Below are 17,420 nucleotides of genomic sequence, written 5' to 3'. Positions count from 1 at the left end.
GTGCTCTGTATCTGTGAGTCTGCTTCTCTTTCTGTTATATTCACTAGTCCACTAAGTTTTTAGATTCCACATATAAGTAATATCATACTGTACTGAACAAAAACAATTTTGCTTTCTTTTCAGTCTTTATGATTTCTATGTCTTTTCTTGCCTTACTGCATTGGCCAAGACTTCCAGGACAATACTGAATAGAAATGGTGACAACATCCTTGATTTGTTTCCAGTCTTAGGGAGGAAGCATTTTTTGATATTGAATACAGTTGATTTATAGTATTATAGTAGTTTCTGGTATACAGCATAGTGATTCAATATTTTTATAGATTATACTCCATGTTAGGTTATTACAAAATAATGGTTATATTTCCCTGTGCTATACAAAATATTCTCATTGCTTATCTATTTTATATGTAGTAGTTTGTATCTGTTAATCTCATAACCCTATCATGCCCTTCCCTGCTTCCCTCTCTCCACTTAAATCCACTAGTTTGTTTTCTGTATCTGTGAGTCTATTTCTGTTTTGTTATATACACTCATTTGTTTTATTAGGAAAGCACTTACTATTTCACCATTAAGTTGAAAATTTTTAGTAGATGCCTTTATCAGACTGAGAAAGTTCCCTTCTCTTTTTAATTTTTTGAGAATTGTTATCATGTTTAGATGCTGAATTCTAATGATTTTCTGGAATGACCATATGATTTTCTTCTCTCTTGCTCTGGCAATACAGTAAATTACACTCAATCTGTACTCCTGTGATAATATGGTAAATAGGCCAATCTTGCATTCTTATGACAAACTCCATTTGCTGAATTCAATTTATAATGGTTTTATATCTATGTTTATAAAGGATATTGTTTTTTAATTGTCCTTTCTTATAATGTCTTTGTAAGGTTTTGGGATCAAGGTTATAATTGTTCTCATAAAACAGTTTTGAAAATGTTTCCCTCCTCTGTTTTTGAAAGAATTTATGGAATATTGGTACTATTTTCTCTCTAAATACTTTATATAATTTAATTTATATAACTGATATAAGCTATTCAGATTTCTAAATTTCATCTTATATCATTTTTATAGCTGGAGTTTTTCAAAGAATCTGTCCATTTCATCTAAGTTGTTAAGTTTATTAGCCTAAATTTGTTCTTTATATTGACTTACTATTCTTTTAGAATGTTTAATGGTTGTTTCAATTCTGATATTGGTAATTTGCATTTTTTCTTTCTATTTTAGTCAGTCTTGCTAGAGGTTTATACCTTTTATTAATTTTTTCACATAATGAACTTCTGGTTTTGGTAATTTTTTCTAGTTGTCTATTTTCTATTTCATTGATTTCTGCTCTTACCTTTGTTATTTTTGTCTTTTACTTGCTTTTGGTATAATCTGCTCTTTGTTACCTAGCTTCCTAAGGTAGAACTTATTGGTTTTTAAAATATTCTCCGTTTTAATTTAAGTATTTATGCTATTATCTTCCTTTAACGCATTGACTTAACTACATCCCACAAATGTGGCTATATATACATTTTTCATTATCATTCAGTTATAAATATTTTCTAATATCCCTTGTGATTTCTTCTTTGACTCATTGGTTATTTTGAAGTGCCATGTTTAATTTCTAAGTTTTGGGTGTATCCAGATGCCTTTCTGTTATTTATTTCTAATTTAATTACATAATGGTCAGAGAACATATTATTTTCCTTCCCAGCTTAACTGAGATATAATTGACATGTAACATTATGTAACTTTAAGTGTACAAACACTGTGTGTCAAAGTCGCTCAGTTGTGTCCGACTCTTTGCAACCCCATGGACTACACAGTCCATGGAATTCTCTAGGCCAGAATACTAGGGTGGGTAGCCTATCCCTTCTCCAGGGGATCTTCCCAGGCCTGGGATTGAATCCAGGTCTCCTGCATTGCAGGCGGATTCTTTACCAGCTGAACCACAAGGGGAGCCCAAACAAACACTATGACTTGATATAACACATATACTGCAAAATGATTACCCAGTAAAGTTAGTTAACACATACATCACCTCACATAACTACCATTTTGGGGGAGAATATATTTTTTAAGATTTCAGTCTTTTGAAATTTATCAAGATTTATTTAATGGCTCGGTTCATTTCAGTGAATGTTCAATAACATGTATCATTGCTGATTATAATGTTCTATAAATGCAAAAGTCAAGGTAACCAATAATGTTATGTAGATCATTTAATTTTTACTAATTTTTTTGTCTAGCTGCTCTTTCATTCCTGAAAGGTGTGAAAAATCTCCAACACCTTGACTGTGAATCCAAAGACCACATATGAATTATTCCATTGACATGAAATGTCTGTATAAGCAAGTCTATAGGGACAAAAGTAGACTAGTGGTTGCCTAGGGCCGGTGGGGAGAGGGGGTGGTTGTGAAGGGGTATGACGTTTTCTTTTGGGATGCTGAAATGTTCTAAAATGGATTGTGCAGATGGCTGCATAATTCTGAATATATTGGAAGCCATTGAATTGTATATCCTAATGGGTGAATTTTATGGTGTGAGAATAATATGTCAATAAAGCTATTACAAAAAAGAAAAGAATAGAATCGGGGGTCTCCTAACTCACAATTCTTTATTTTTTTATACTATGTTTAATATTTTACAACTTATTTTTATTTACATTTAAATGGCTTAAAATTTTATTCATTTAAGTAAATTAAATAATTTTTACTTGCCCTATGCTTTCTCTTGGGTGCTTTTAATGAACATGATCAATATAATAATACCAAAGATAAACTGAGATGCACTTGGATTTTAAAATAACATACAACTGAATCACCATAATTAAGTATAATGATGTCTTTAAAATAGTAGTTTCCTTTAAAATAAGGCCTTATGGCTATTGACCATTCAACATCTATTATCTCTATGTGATAATAAGAAAAAAGTCATGGAATTTTTTTCACAATTCTGAGTCAGGGAAAGTGTTATTAGCCCCATTTTTCACACCAGGAAACTGAGGCTTAAAGAATAACATATATTCTTAGTCCAAAGTAACACACACAGTTCACTTACTCAGGAATTTTAACTGCAAATCTACCATTCTTCTACATTATGCCAAAAGATTCAATTCTCTCTCCTACTTTTTCTTAACTCACTTGTTTCTTGTGTAGAATTTTTCTCCGTTTCATTGACATGTTAAATACCAAGGGTCAAAAAAAGAGTCAAGAGGAAGTAGAAATATAATCACTTTTAAAAACTATTTCTGGGGAAATTAAGAATTGGGGACACTGTCCATTAGGGGCAAATTTATAGTATTGTTTTCTCCAAATAACTCTATGGTTACTCCCATTTAGATAAATCAACTTATGAGCAAATAATAAGTTTTACTATCTACCATATAAAGTCTATCTATATGTGTTGGAAATGGATATGAATTAAGTCTCTGATATGCTCTGTTCAGATATCAGGTCAGTAAGTACTTTATTCCATATAGTTTTCTATCAGTTTAGTTAAGTTGCTCAGTCATGTACGACTCTTTGTGACCCCATGGACTGCAGCATGCCAGGCTTTCATGTCCATCACCAAGACCTACAGCTTGCTCAAACTCATGTCCATAGGGTCGGTGATACCATCCAACCATCTCATCCTCTGTCGTCCCCTTCTCCTCCTGCCCTCAGTCTTTCCCAGCATCAGGGTCTTTTCAAATGAGTCAGCTCTTCACATCAGGTGGCCAAAGTATTGGAGTTTCAGCCTCAACATCAGTCCTTCCAATGAATATTCAGGGTTGATTTCCTTTAGGATGGACTGGTTGGATCTCCTTGCAGTCCAAGGGACTCTCAAGAGTCTTCTCCAACACCACAGTTCAAAAGCATCAATTCTTTGGCACTCAGCTTTCTTTACAGTCCAACTCTCACATCCATACCTAACTACTGGAAAAACAATAGCTTTGACTAGACAGACCTTTGTCAGCAAAGTAATGTCTCTGCTTTTTAATATGCTGTCTAGGTTTGTCATAGCTTTTCTTCTAAGGAGCAAGTGTCTTTTAATTTCATGGCTGCAGTCACAATCTGCAGTGATTCTGGAGCCCAGGAAAATAAAGTCTGTCACTGTTTTCCCATCTATTTGCCATGAAGTCATGGGACTGGATGCCATGATCTTAGTTTTTTAAATGTTGAGGTTTAAGCCAACTTTTTCACTCTCCTCTTTCACTTTCATCAAGAGGCTCTTTAGTTCTTCTTCACTTTCTGCCATAAGGATGGTGTCATCTGCATATCTAAGGTTATTTATATCTCTCCTGGCTATCTTGTGCTTCTTGCAGCCTGGCATTTCACATGATATACTCTACATATAAGTTAAATATGCAGGGTGACAATATATAGCCTTGACGTGCTCCTTTCCCAATTTGGAACCAGTCTGTTTTTCCACGTCCAGTTCTAACTGTTGCTTCTTGATCTGCATACAGACTTCTCAGGAGGCAGGTAATGAGGTCTGGTATTCCCATCTCTTTCAGAATTTTCCACAGTTTATTGTGATCCACACAGTCAAAGGCCTTGGTGTAGTCAATACAGCAGAAGTAGATGTTTTTCTGGAACTCTCTTACTTTTTCGATGATCCAGCGGATGTTGGCAATTTGATCTCTGGTTCCTCTGCCTTTTCTAAATGCAGTTTGAACATCTGGAGATTCTTGGTTCACGTACTGTTGAAGCCTGGCTTGGAGAATTTTGAGTGTTACTTTGCTAGTGTGTCAGACAAGTGCAATTGTGCGGTAGTTTGAACATTCTTTGGCATTGCCTTTCTTTGGGATTGGAGTGAAAACTGACCTGTTCCATCCCTGTGCCACTGCTGAGTTTTTCAAATTTACTGGCATACTGAGTGCAGCACTTTAACAGCATCACCTTTTAGGACTTGAAATAGCTCAGTTGGAATTCCATCACCTCCACTAGCTTTGTTAGTAGTGATGCCTCCTAAGGCCCACTTGACTTCAGACTCCAGGATGTCTGGCTCTAAGTGAGTGATCAGAACATCATGGTTATCTGGGTTGTGAAGATATTTTTTGTATAGTTCTTCTGCGTATTCTTGCCACCTCTTCTTAATATCTTCTGCTTCTGTTAGGTCCATACCATTTCTGTCCTTTACTGTACCCATCTTTGCATCAAATGTTCCTTTGGTATCTCTAATTTTCTTGAAGATTCTCTAGTATTTCCCATTCTGTTGTTTTCCTCTATTTCTTTGCATTGATCACTGAGGAAGGATTTTTTTTATCTCTTTGCTATTCTTTGGCACTCTGCATTCAGATAGGTGTATCTTTCCTTTTCTCCTTTGCCTTTAGCTTCTCTTCTTTTCTCAGTTATTTGTAAGGTCTCCCCAGACAACCATTTTGCCTTTTTGCATTTCTTTTCTATGGGGATGGTCTTGATCACTGCTTCCTGTACAATGTCATGAACCTCTGTCTACAGTTCTTCAGGCACTCTATCATATCTACTCCTTTGAATCTGTTTGTCACTTCCACTGTATAATCCTAAGGGATTTGATTTAGGTCATACCTGAATGGTCTAGTGGTTTTCCCTACTTTATTCAATTTAAGTCTGAATTTGGCAATAAGGAGTTCATGATCTGAGCCACAGTCAGCTCCTGGTCTTGTTTTTGCTGACTGTATAGAGCTTCTCCATCTTCAGCTGCAAAGAATGCAATCAATCTGATTTCGGTATTGACCATCTGGTGATGTCCATACACAGAATCAACTCTTGTGTTGTTGGAAAAGCATGTTTGCTATGACCAGGGAGTTCTCTCGGGAAAACTCTGCTATACTAACGAGTTTTGTCTAATCTAAAAAATATTACATACTTATTCATTAGCATGGACTGATAAAGCTATACTATATATTATCCATTATGTGTAACAGCCAATCTAAATGATCTACAGACATACTCCCAAGAAAGAAAGGTCAAAATAAAGTGTAAGGTAAATTAATATTACCTTGGAAATGTGATTTATCTCCAGTCAAAGACAAGAAGTATTTTTAGGAAGATTGCCATTTCTGGCAAACAACTTAAGGTAAATTTCTATAGGTCTGTGACCCTCATAGCAGTTTCCACATTTATATCTTTTTTCTAAGGCAGAGTGGGGTTAAATAACTATTACCTGAATTTCAGGAAGTAAAAAATTATGGATTAAGAGGCAAGTATATTAAGTTTTTTATTCAAACCTTAAGTCTGAGAAATTGGGAGTTAGAAGACATGAGTGTTAGTTTTGATTCTGCCACTTGCTTATCTGTGCGATTTTGAGAAAATCATTTTACCTCTAGTCATATTTTTTGTTGTCTTTATAATGAGGTTGAAAAAAATATTTTTTTTTTGGCCTCTTATTCCCCAAGCTTACTGTGAGAGTCAAATAGCATAACATCTATGAAACTATAAAGCTCTATGCAAATGCACATTAATAGATGCATATATGTAAGTATGTGTGACTGTATGTATGACTAATCTTTGATGATCTAATTCACAAGCTGCTGCTGCTGCTGCTAAGTCGCTTCAGTCATGTCCAACTTTGTGCTGCCCCATAGACAGAAGCCCACCAGGCTCCCCTGTCCCTGGGATTCTCCAGGCAAGAACACTGGAGTGGCTTGCCATTTCCTTCTCCAATGCATGAAAGTGAAAAGTGAAAGTGAAGTTGCTCAGTTGAGTCCAACTCTTAGTGACCCCATGGATTGCAGCCCACCAGACTCCTCCATCCATGGGATTTTCCAGGCAAGAGTACTGGAGTGGGGTGCCATTGCCTTCTCCGAATTCACAAGCTACTCAACAAATATTTTAAGACATTGTGGAGTCAAAGATGAAGAAGTTATAGTGTCATGATGTCTAGAAACTTCCAGTTGTGAGAGGAGTAGTACATTAAAAATAAATAATTATACAACAAAAGAATAAATAAGGTAATAGAGGTAAATATCAAATGCTACTGGAGCCAAACAAAAAGGTAAAGCAGCCTACCTGAAGGAAGGGACAGATGTCAGAGAGGAGATAACAACTGGGCTTAAAGAACAGGTCCATTTACTAGAATTTTATCCAGATACATGGACTTCACAATAGAACACGAACAGCCACAAGACCTATGTTACAACTGGCTCTGCTTTCAATAGTTAGAACTAGTACCTGACCTCTCTAGACCTCTCTTACCACAAGTCTAAATGAAAGGTTTAGATAAGATGTCTTCCAGCTCTAAAATTATATAATTCTATGAGTCAAACTCAGATCACTGTATAAATACCAAGAAAGAGAACTCAAGAGGGTAATAAAATAGCCAGAACTATTAAAAAAGGAGTTCTTCCTGGATGGACTTAGAGGTTATTTGCTTAGTGAAATAAGTTAGACAGAGAAAGACAAATATTGTGAACCTCTTACAGGTGGAATATAAACAATAAAACAAACTAGTGAATATAACAAAAAAGAAAGAGACTTACAAATACAGAACAAATTGGTGGGGAGAGGGAAATGGGGAAGGGCAAGATAGGGTAGGGACTACAAGGTACAAACTACTATGAATAAAATAAATAAGCTCCAAAGAAAGCTGAGCGCCGAAGAATTGATGCTTTTGAACTGTGGTGTTGGAGAAGACTCTTGAGAGTTCTTTGGACCACAAGAAAATCCAACCAGTCCATCCTAAAGGAGACCAGTCCTGGGTGTTCATCGGAAGGACTGATGTTGAGGCTGAAACTCCAATACTTTGGCCACCTGATGCGAAGAGCTGACTCATTGGAAAAGACCCTGATGCTGGGAAAGATTGAGGGCAGGAGCAGAAGGAGACAACAGAGGATGAGATGGTTGGATGCCATCATCGACTCGATGGACATGGATTTGGGTGGCCTCCAGGAGTTGGTGATGGACAGGGAGGCCTGGCGTGCTGTGGTTCATGGGGTTGCAAAGAGTCGGACACGACTGAGCGACTGAACTGAACTGAACTGAAGGATATATTGTGTAACATGGCAATTATAGCCAATAGTTTATAATAACTATACATGAATATAACCTTTAAAATTGTGAATCACTACACTGTACACCTGAACTTACATGATACTGTAAATCATTTATACCTCAATTAAAATTAAAAATTTGTGTTTTTTGCTGCACCATGTGACATGTGGGGTCTTAGTTCCCCAACTAGGGATCAAACTCTCAGCCCCTATAGGGAAGCGAGGAGTAATACCTACTGGACCATGAGGGAAGTCCTATATACCTCAGTTTTGTATTTTTTAAAGTTCTTCCATTAACCATTTACTTTTTTCTTAGAACTTAAAAGTCTGAGAATGATATATGTCTCTATCTAGAATAAGCTCTAGCACAGTGAAGAGTGATAACTGGAATGATATCACGAAGCTAAGAACTGAAAAATGCAGGTGGATAGCAAGAAATGAAGCATTCAGTTCAGCAAAAATTGCTTAAACTAGAAAGAAAACAGGCCAGATATTAAAATGTATACTTCCAAAAAATGAGGTAGCTCTTGTTTGAAGTTTTGCCTCGACAGACCACATTTTAAATAACTATTTTCAGAAAAAGTTCAGTTTAGGAATTATCAAGAAAATAATAAAAAACCTAAATATACGCAACTGAATTAGCTCCAGGATGGTATTAAAGTGCGTAATCAAGTAATTCAGTTCATCAAACATTTATTAAACTATGCTTAACAGTGCTAGTTGTTATAAAATACGTAATCTCAGTACTCATAGGGATCACTGACCTAATGTTAAGACTTTAAGGAAGAAAAAAGAGTAACTCTTACCCATCAATCATATTTTCAGGTGGGTGTTTTTCATCACTTGATGTAGCTAAAATAACTTCAGTCCCTTCAGAGCTCAAACAAAGATCAACTTTTCTCATCTTAAAGTGTTTAATCTGCAAGTAAAACAGTAACAAAACGATAAAAACAAAAACAACTTTTTTCTTCTCTGAACTTCATCTGAGAAAAGGAAGAGACAGAAAGTCTGTTGCCTAGCACACAGCTTAACAACCAAGTTATTCAACCAGTGGGAGGGACTCCAGCATGTTTACGTACGTAAATAAACTTCTGACTTCTCCCAGGGATAATCTGTAAGATATGAGTATTTCCAATACTCTACTCCAGAAAACAAGTCCCTGACACTGACGTAATTTTTCTGCTTCTAAAATTAAAAATCCTCAATAAATATCTGGAAACAGTTAATAAGCTAGAATAACATGACTTGGTACGTTAAGTTTTTTAAAAGTATTTGTATTGTTATATTTCTGAAATTTAAAAAATGCAGAGTATAAAAATAGACTTTGTACCTATTTATCCATACACTTATCAACTGAAGTAGTAAGCAACATTATTTAAATATTAAAAAATACCTATCATCATTTTTTTTAGCAGAAATGTGAAATAAGAGAGAAGGCAACTTTTCACTTATTATTAAATTCTAAATCAGTCACTTGGTTCATGAACTTAGACATTTCTGTTGGAGAGTAATATTTGAAGTTTGATAAAAAAAGCACATTGAAAAGATATTGTTGAGCTCTTCCATGAACCCTGGAGGGTAAGACAGAAGGAAGACCAGAGGAGATTACATCAAAACTCACCTTCCTACTTGATCTGCTGGTGATAGGGCACGAAGCAATATACAGATGCAAATTGACAACGAAAGCTGTATCTGTAAAGAATTAAAAAGATGAATAGTGTTTGGAAAAGAGAGAAAGGCTTCCAATACACTTCATATGCTGGCCCAAGTGTCTAATTAAAAAAAAAAAAAAACTATTTCAAATAAACAAGAGGGTACAGTGAATATTACATATATTAAATAACTATATACCAACTTCCCAGATTTAATAAATGTTAACGTTTTGCCATATGTACTTTTTTTTGTCCTTATTCCTTTCCTTGCCCAGTGGTAATAGCTATTCTGAAATTGGGGAATATTCTCCCTGACTATATTTTTATTTATTTATTGGCCATGCTGTGTGGCACGCAGGATCTTAATTTAACATGAAGTGTGGAGTCTTAACCACTGGATCGCCAAGGAAGTCCCTGACTATTATTTTTATACTTTTACCATATATGGTCAAGAAGATCCCCTGGAGGAGGAAATGGCAACCCACTCCAGTATTCTTGCCTGGAAAATTCCATGGACAGAGAAGCCTGGTGGACTTCAGTACTGGGGTCAGAAGAGTGAGACACGGCTGAGCAACTGAGCATACCTCAGTATGGACTATTCTTTTAAAATTTAGATGCTTTCATGGTGTATACTTGCTACTTGCTTTGTTCATTCAATATTATGTCTTCAAGATATAAATCTACTTTATTTATTTTAACTGCTATAAGACATTTCTCCATTTCTCTAATGATGGTTATTTAGGTCTGTTTCCAATTCTTTGCTATTATAAACAAATTTGTAATGCATATCTTTGTGCATGTATCCATAGGCACATCTGGGAGAAAATCTTTATAATAAACCATATTTTTCTTTGTAGAAGTAAAATTGTAGAAATTTAGAATTGGTATATCTCCAAGTCAATAATTGATGATTTGATCTCTAAATCTAATACAGTATTATTTGTAGTATATGAAAGTTTCTGCTCCCTCATATTCTCACCAACTTGGTATTGTCACACAGTTTTGGTCAATCTCTTTGGTGTGAAATGGTATCTCAATATGATTTTAACTTGAATTTCCATGATTACTAATGAGGTTGAATACCTTTTCATGTTCACGGGCCACTCAGGCCTCTTATTTGCTTTTTCTTATCTTTTGCTCATTTTCTATTGGATTTCTATTTTTCCTTCTGCCCTTTTCTTTTTGATTTGTAGAAAATTAAAAAAAAAAAAATCCTGGATACAAATACTTTGTTATAGCATTGCAAATATCTTCTATACTATAGCTTGATTTTTCTTTTTAACTTTTGTGTGTGTGTGTGTGTGTGTGTGTGTGTGTGTGTGTGTGTGTGTGCAAAAGCTGCTCCTCCATCATATACATCTTCTTTGTTTTTGAACTACAACATACATACAGAAAAGAACACAAATCATAAGTATACAGTCCAATAGATTTTCACAAGGTGAACACACCCAGTTAACCACCACCCAGATAAAGGAACAGAGTGTCACCAGCACTTGAGACAGGCCCTTCTGATGCCCCCTCCTAGTCACTACCCTTTTCTCCTTCCCAAAGGTAGCATGGTCCTTATTTCTAACACAATAAATTTTGCCTTAACTTCATGTAAATGGAACCATACAGTTGGTATTCACTTATATCTGGCTTCTTTCACTCATCATAATGTGTCTGAGATTTACCCACGTTGTTATGTGTAGCAGAGTTGAAGTGCATCTGAGTATCGCAGTCCCCACCCAGCTCAACTCCAAATAAGATCAAGGAAATCAACCCCTAAGTGGAGTTTCACAGGAAACTAGGCGTGGGCTAAAAAGCAAAAAAAGGTTGCTATGGTCTTGGGTACTTAGATTAAGCTCTGATGAAGGAAGGAACTGATCTCACTCTCAAATTTGTGAAATCAGAGGTAAGATGAAACTATCAAAGTAAAACTACAACTTGGTCCAATCCTAGTATAACCCTTAGTTGGACTGAAGTGATCTCTTACCCTATTAGACAAAGAACATGTGTTCTTTCTGGGAAAAAACCCACCTGCTTCTGTTGTTCTTAAGCACAGTGTCAAACACACAAAGTCACTTGAATAGCACAGGGAATTATGGCCATTATTTTTTAATAACTTTTAATGGAGTTATGTTATAACTTATAATCTATAAAAATACTGAACCACTATGCTATCCACCTGAAATTAAAATAATTTTGTAAATCAACTATATTTCAATAAAAATTAAAAAATAAAACCTTTTCTAAAAAACAAAAACTTAGCAAAAAAAAAAAAAAAGTCATTTGAAGTAGATCTACAGATGACCCAGGTGCTGGAATTATAAATCGACTAGCGAATTCAGTGATAAGATGGACAAAATGGGTGAAAAGAAAGGGAATTAGCAGAGAAATGTAAACTATTAAAAGAAACACAATGGAAATTCCAGAACTGAAAAAATACCGTATCTGAAATAAAGAACACACTTGATGGGTTTAATATCATATTAGACACAAGAAAAGGTCAGTGAACTTTAAAAGATAGGTCAATAGAAATAATCCAATATGAAATAGAGTAGGGGAAAATTGAAAAAAAAACAGAGCATCATACCTGTGAAACAATATCAAACTAGTTGGAAATATCAATACATGTAATTAAAATCCCAGAAGAGGAGGACAAAGAAGATAATACAGACAGATAATTTAAGGTGATATGGCTGAAAAATATCCAAAATCTATGAAAGACATAAACCCACAGATCCAGGAAGTTCAGTGAACCATAAGTTGGATAAATACAAAGAAGATCCCACCAAGGCACACCTTAGTTGACTGCTGAAAATTAAAGAAAGAAAAAAATTAAAAGCAGTCAAGCAAGAAACATCTTATATGCAGCAGAACAACAAGAATCAAAATTGACTTCTCATCATTACCAGTGGAAGCCAAAAGACAATGGAATGACATCTTTGATGTGCCAAATGAAAAAATAAAGAATTTTATATTCAATAAAAATATCCTCTAAACGTAACAGCAAAATAAAGATAAAAACTGAAAATATTTGTTATCAATGCAAAGAGTTGGACACAACTGAAGTGACTTAGCACACACGCAGACCCATAGTACAAAAAATATTAAATGAAGTACTTGATGATTCCTAGTTGAATTCTGGGTCTGTGGGAAGGAATGAAGAGAACTAAAAATGGTAAATACATTTATTTTTAACATAAAGAATATTATTAAAATTTCTAAAAGACTACTGAATAGGGGACTTCCATGGTGGTCCAGTGGTTAAGACTCCATGCTTCCACTGTAGGGGGTGCAGTGCTTTTTTCAAACATTCTTTTTCCTTTTTAAAAATAATCTCTTGGCTGTATGACACAGAATGTGGGATCTCAGCTCCTTGAGCAGGAGTCAAAGCCATGCCCTACATTGAAAGCACACAGTCTTAGCCACTGGACTGCCAGGGAAGTCCCAAGAGGGCACAGGTTTGATCCCTGTGTGTCGGGTTATTAAGATCCTGCACTGCTGTGTGGTGGGGCCAAAAAAATAAAAGACTACTGACTGAAGTAAAAATAATATCAAGGACCGGTAGAAATTTAACAGATTAAAGTAACAGATACAATAATAACACAAAAGAGAAAGACAAATGAGGCTGTACTTTTTGTAAAGTACTTTTGCAAAGTTCTAATGTTGAACATGAAGTGATATGCTATTAATTCAAAGTAGAGTAATATGGTGAGGATACATGTTATAATCCTAGAATTAGGATAATGCAACCACTAAAAAAAATAAAGAGTTATAGGAAGGAGGTCAACAGAGAAGAAAAATTGGAATACCATAAAATATATGATAAATCTGAAAGGCAGAAAAGAAAAAAAGACGGGACAAATTGAAAATAAATTACTAGAAGACAGATTTAAGTACAAATACACAGATTATTCCATTAAATGTTAGTAAATCAAATACTGTATTATCAGACTGAAGGAAAAAAAAACAACTAAGTACTCTTTTCAAGAGACAATCTCTAAATAAGAAAGTAAAAGGACAGTATAAGATAGAATAAAATCATAGTATCTCATCAGGTAAATTCCCCTATTTAAATTTTCCCCTATTTAAAACCAAATGTTTTTTGGTTCTATCCTTTATACATTATTACAAACAGTTTTATTAAATTATATTAAAATTTTTTTTGAGATGTGGATTACATCCATTATAGATTGAATTCAATCTGCTGTGGATTCAATTCCATTATAGACTAATTTGGAGAGAAGAGACATATTTATGATAAGGAGTTTTCAAATACATGGATCTGGAATATCTTTTCATTAAGCCTTCTTCTAAGTCCTTAAAGTATATAGTTTCCTACAAACATATCTTCATCTTTATTATAAGATTCACTCTTAGACACCTTATGGTTTCATTATATAAATGTGATCTTAAAAAAAACTATTTTTTAAAAGTCTTATTCTTTACCATACAAGGAATATTTCTAACATTTAACCATTAAATGTGATGCTCACTTAAGATTTCTGTCAGACACTGTTCATTGGGTTATAGAAATTCTTTTAGTTTTTTTCTTTTAAACACAAATGAACACTGAATTTTATCAAATGCTCTTCTAACATTTACTAAAGTGATCATATAGATGTTTGTACATGTTGCTAATGTGATAAATCAAGATTTTCTAATGTTATAGCATCCCCAGTTTGAAGCATAAAATCTATCTACATGGCCAAGGTATAATATTAGTATTTTTATCCATAGTTGGATTTAGTTTCCTAGTATTTTTAGAAATTTTACAAATATATTTCTAAGTGAAACTTGCCTATAGTTGTTTTTGTTGTTGTTATTTAGTCCATGTCTGGATTTGGAATTTAGACTATATCCCTAACATCAAGAAGTCAGAAAATGTCCCTTATTTTTCTGTTTGCTAGGTTATTGGATCCTATAAGTCTACTAATGTTTGTGTGTAGATTTCCTATTATTTCAACAGTTCTTTTCAGGCTTTCTATACCTTCTTGAGTCAATTTTGAAATTTATATTCTGACAAAATTATATATTTCTTCCTAGTTTTTGTTTATTGTCACGAAGTTCATTTTCTATTGTAATTCTATTGATAAAATCTAGTATTGATACTGTTAAAAAGCCGTGGTAAGATTAGTCAAAGGCATATATGCTAATATGTTTTTATTTTTCCTTTTTTCTCGCCAATTTTATAACAGCTTTTAATACTATTGATACCAGGGAACTGGTTTGCATGAACATTGTTAACCCTTAGTTTGAGGACAAGAAATCTGGTAAATTCCTGGAAATAACGATTGAAGTACTTGGATGTTAATTTTCAACAAAATTCTAAAATTACTAAATTTTATTGTATTAAAAGCATGGCTTTGAAAATATAAACAAGAAAGTAGCAAAATTGGAAAGCAACAGTAACATTAATTCAAAAGTTATATCAAACTTAAATATTTCTTTTTGTTTGTTTCATAGAGTTACTACCTATCAGAAATATTTCTGAACACGTCAACAAACCTCAGACCAGGTACCTCAAGATACCCTGTGGACTAGCTGAATAAACATGGATGGGTGATAGGCAGTACTTTAGGTAGATATTTATTTCTCAGAACGGTTATACTCAAAGAATAATGATTAATGGAACAGAATGAATTGTGAAGACCTCTATCCTTATCACAGTCAACATTTTTATTAAGGATGGAAAAAATGTTTATCAATGTTGCAGAGGACACAAAGCTGGGATGTCAGCTAATATGCTAGATGACACAATTAGCACACAAAGAGATCTGAGCAAGCTAAAAAGATAGACTGCAATGAATAAGATATATAATAAGAATAGTAAAGGCCTATACTCAGACTTTAAAAAGTCAATCACACCAGGAATGGTCTTGATCAGGGATTGGCAGACTACTGCCTGACAATCAAGTCTACTCTGACATCTGTTTTTGTATGGTCCATGAACTAAGAATGGTCTTTACATTTTAAAATATTTTTCAAAATCAAAATATTTTGTGCCACATGAAAATTATATGAAATATGAAATGCACAGAGTTCAATGTCCATGGACAGTTTTATTGGAAATGGCCACACACATTCATTTATAGACTCTCTATGGCTACTTTTGTGCTATAGTAACAGAGAATAGCTGTGACAAATTTTAAGGCTCATAAAACCTAAAATATTTATTATCTGGCCCATTAGAGAAAAAGTTTGCCAACCTTTCACCCATAAGTATAAAAGGTAGAGGATCAGTTGATTGCAAACTCACTATAAGACAAGAGTGTACTGTATCTGCCCTCAAAGGCAAAGGAATGTTACTTCAAATTCTATTAATAGAGTCAGGAAGGAACCATATTCTATTAAAATCTTTGAAAACCAACTAAGGGCCAGGCACTGTGCTAGTAATGCAAAGATACAATGTAGTTAATCTTTGACTATGTAAACCTAAGACAAAGATGGTAACTAAAACCTTTTTTTTTTTTTTAAACTTTACAATATTGTATTGGTTTTGCCAAATATTGAAATGAATCCGCCACAGGTATACATGTGTCCCCATCCTGAACCCTCCTCCCTCCCCATACCATCCCTCTGGGTCGTCCCAGTGCACGAGCCCCAAGTATCCAGTATCGTACATCGAACCTGGACTGGCGACTAGTTTCATACATGATATTATACATATTTCAATGTCATTCTCCCAAATTTTCCCACCCTCTCTCTCTCCCACAGAGTCCATAAGACTGTTCTATACATCAGTGTCTCTTTTGCCGTCTCGTATACAGGACATGGAAGCAACCTAGATGTCCATCAGCAGATGAATGGATAGGAAAGCTATGGTACATATACACAATGGAGTATTACTCAGCCATTAAAAAGAATACATTTGAATCAGTTCTAATGAGGTGGATGAAACTAGAGCCTATTAAAACCTGGTTTTGGCCTTTAAGCTCAGAGTCAAGGAAGATGGCCAAGCATGAAACTAATAATTTGTTATGTGCAAATAGTGAGATCCACATCTAGAATACTGTGTTCAGTTCTAGATAGTACAATTTAAATAGGACATTGTCAGGCTTGATATTGTTCAGAGGAGAACAAAAAGTTCATGATGATCTATAAACTATGTTAATGTGGAAAAAGCTCAAAGAATAGTTTCAAGGAGAGGTAATTTAGTGAGAGAAATGTGACTACAAGTTTTAATACCACAAATATTCATAAATAGAAAAAGGATTAGAATGTCACTCTAGTATGAATTTTAAGAAGGAAGACATGATAGATTTAAGAACTTTCCTACAAAGTAGATTTTTAATCTTTTCCACGCTTTAAAGTGTCCAAGAAGACAACTAAGTGATTATCTTTAGAAGAAACTTGCACTGGAGTTCTTTTACACTGAATCAAATTCTAGGAAATGTAGATAAGGAAACTTGAAGGCCAAGTAAAGATGGTGGGCTTTATGTAGCCTGTGGTCCAGTGGTTCTCAATTGGACTAGGGATGATTTAGCCCCCCCAGGGGACATCTGTCCATTTCTGGAGACAATCTGGCCGTCACACTGGGGGCTGGGTGTTAGTCACTCAGTTGTGTCCAACTATTTGCAACTCCATGGACTGTACTCTCCCAGGCTCCTCTGTCCATGGTATTCTCCAGGCAAGAGTACTGGAGTCGGTAGCTATTCCCTTTTCCCAGAGATCTTCCCTACCCAGAAATCGAACCCTGGTCTCTTACATTGCAGACAGATTCTTTACATGTGAGCCACCAGGGATGCCCATAGTTGGGGGAGGGGGTGATGCTACTGTCATCTAGAAGCATTTGGGCATTTCATGATGCTACTAAATACCCAACAATGCACAGGACACTCCCCTAA

General features: G+C 34.8%; 1 protein-coding gene across 5 annotated transcripts in view; it reads right to left on the bottom strand.

Moving 5' to 3' along the window:
- The window catches only part of IFT25 (intraflagellar transport 25), a 75,132-nt gene that overhangs the window by 55,734 nt on the left and 1,978 nt on the right, over positions 1 to 17,420 (bottom strand). For all 5 annotated transcript variants that reach the window (XM_061411891.1, XM_061411894.1, XM_061411890.1 and 2 more), the window contains exons 2-3: positions 9,558 to 9,628; positions 8,743 to 8,855 (exon numbers count right to left, since the gene is read on the bottom strand). In XM_061411891.1, the coding sequence (XP_061267875.1) occupies positions 8,743 to 8,855; positions 9,558 to 9,628 (184 nt within the window). The remainder of the gene's footprint in view (positions 1 to 8,742; positions 8,856 to 9,557; positions 9,629 to 17,420) is intronic.

The sequence above is a fragment of the Bos javanicus genome, chromosome 3, assembly GCF_032452875.1.
Source record: "Bos javanicus breed banteng chromosome 3, ARS-OSU_banteng_1.0, whole genome shotgun sequence".
Taxonomy (NCBI): Eukaryota; Metazoa; Chordata; class Mammalia; order Artiodactyla; family Bovidae; genus Bos; species Bos javanicus.
Note: the sequence above shows the minus strand (reverse complement) of the source record. Positions and strands in the feature narration are given on the sequence as shown.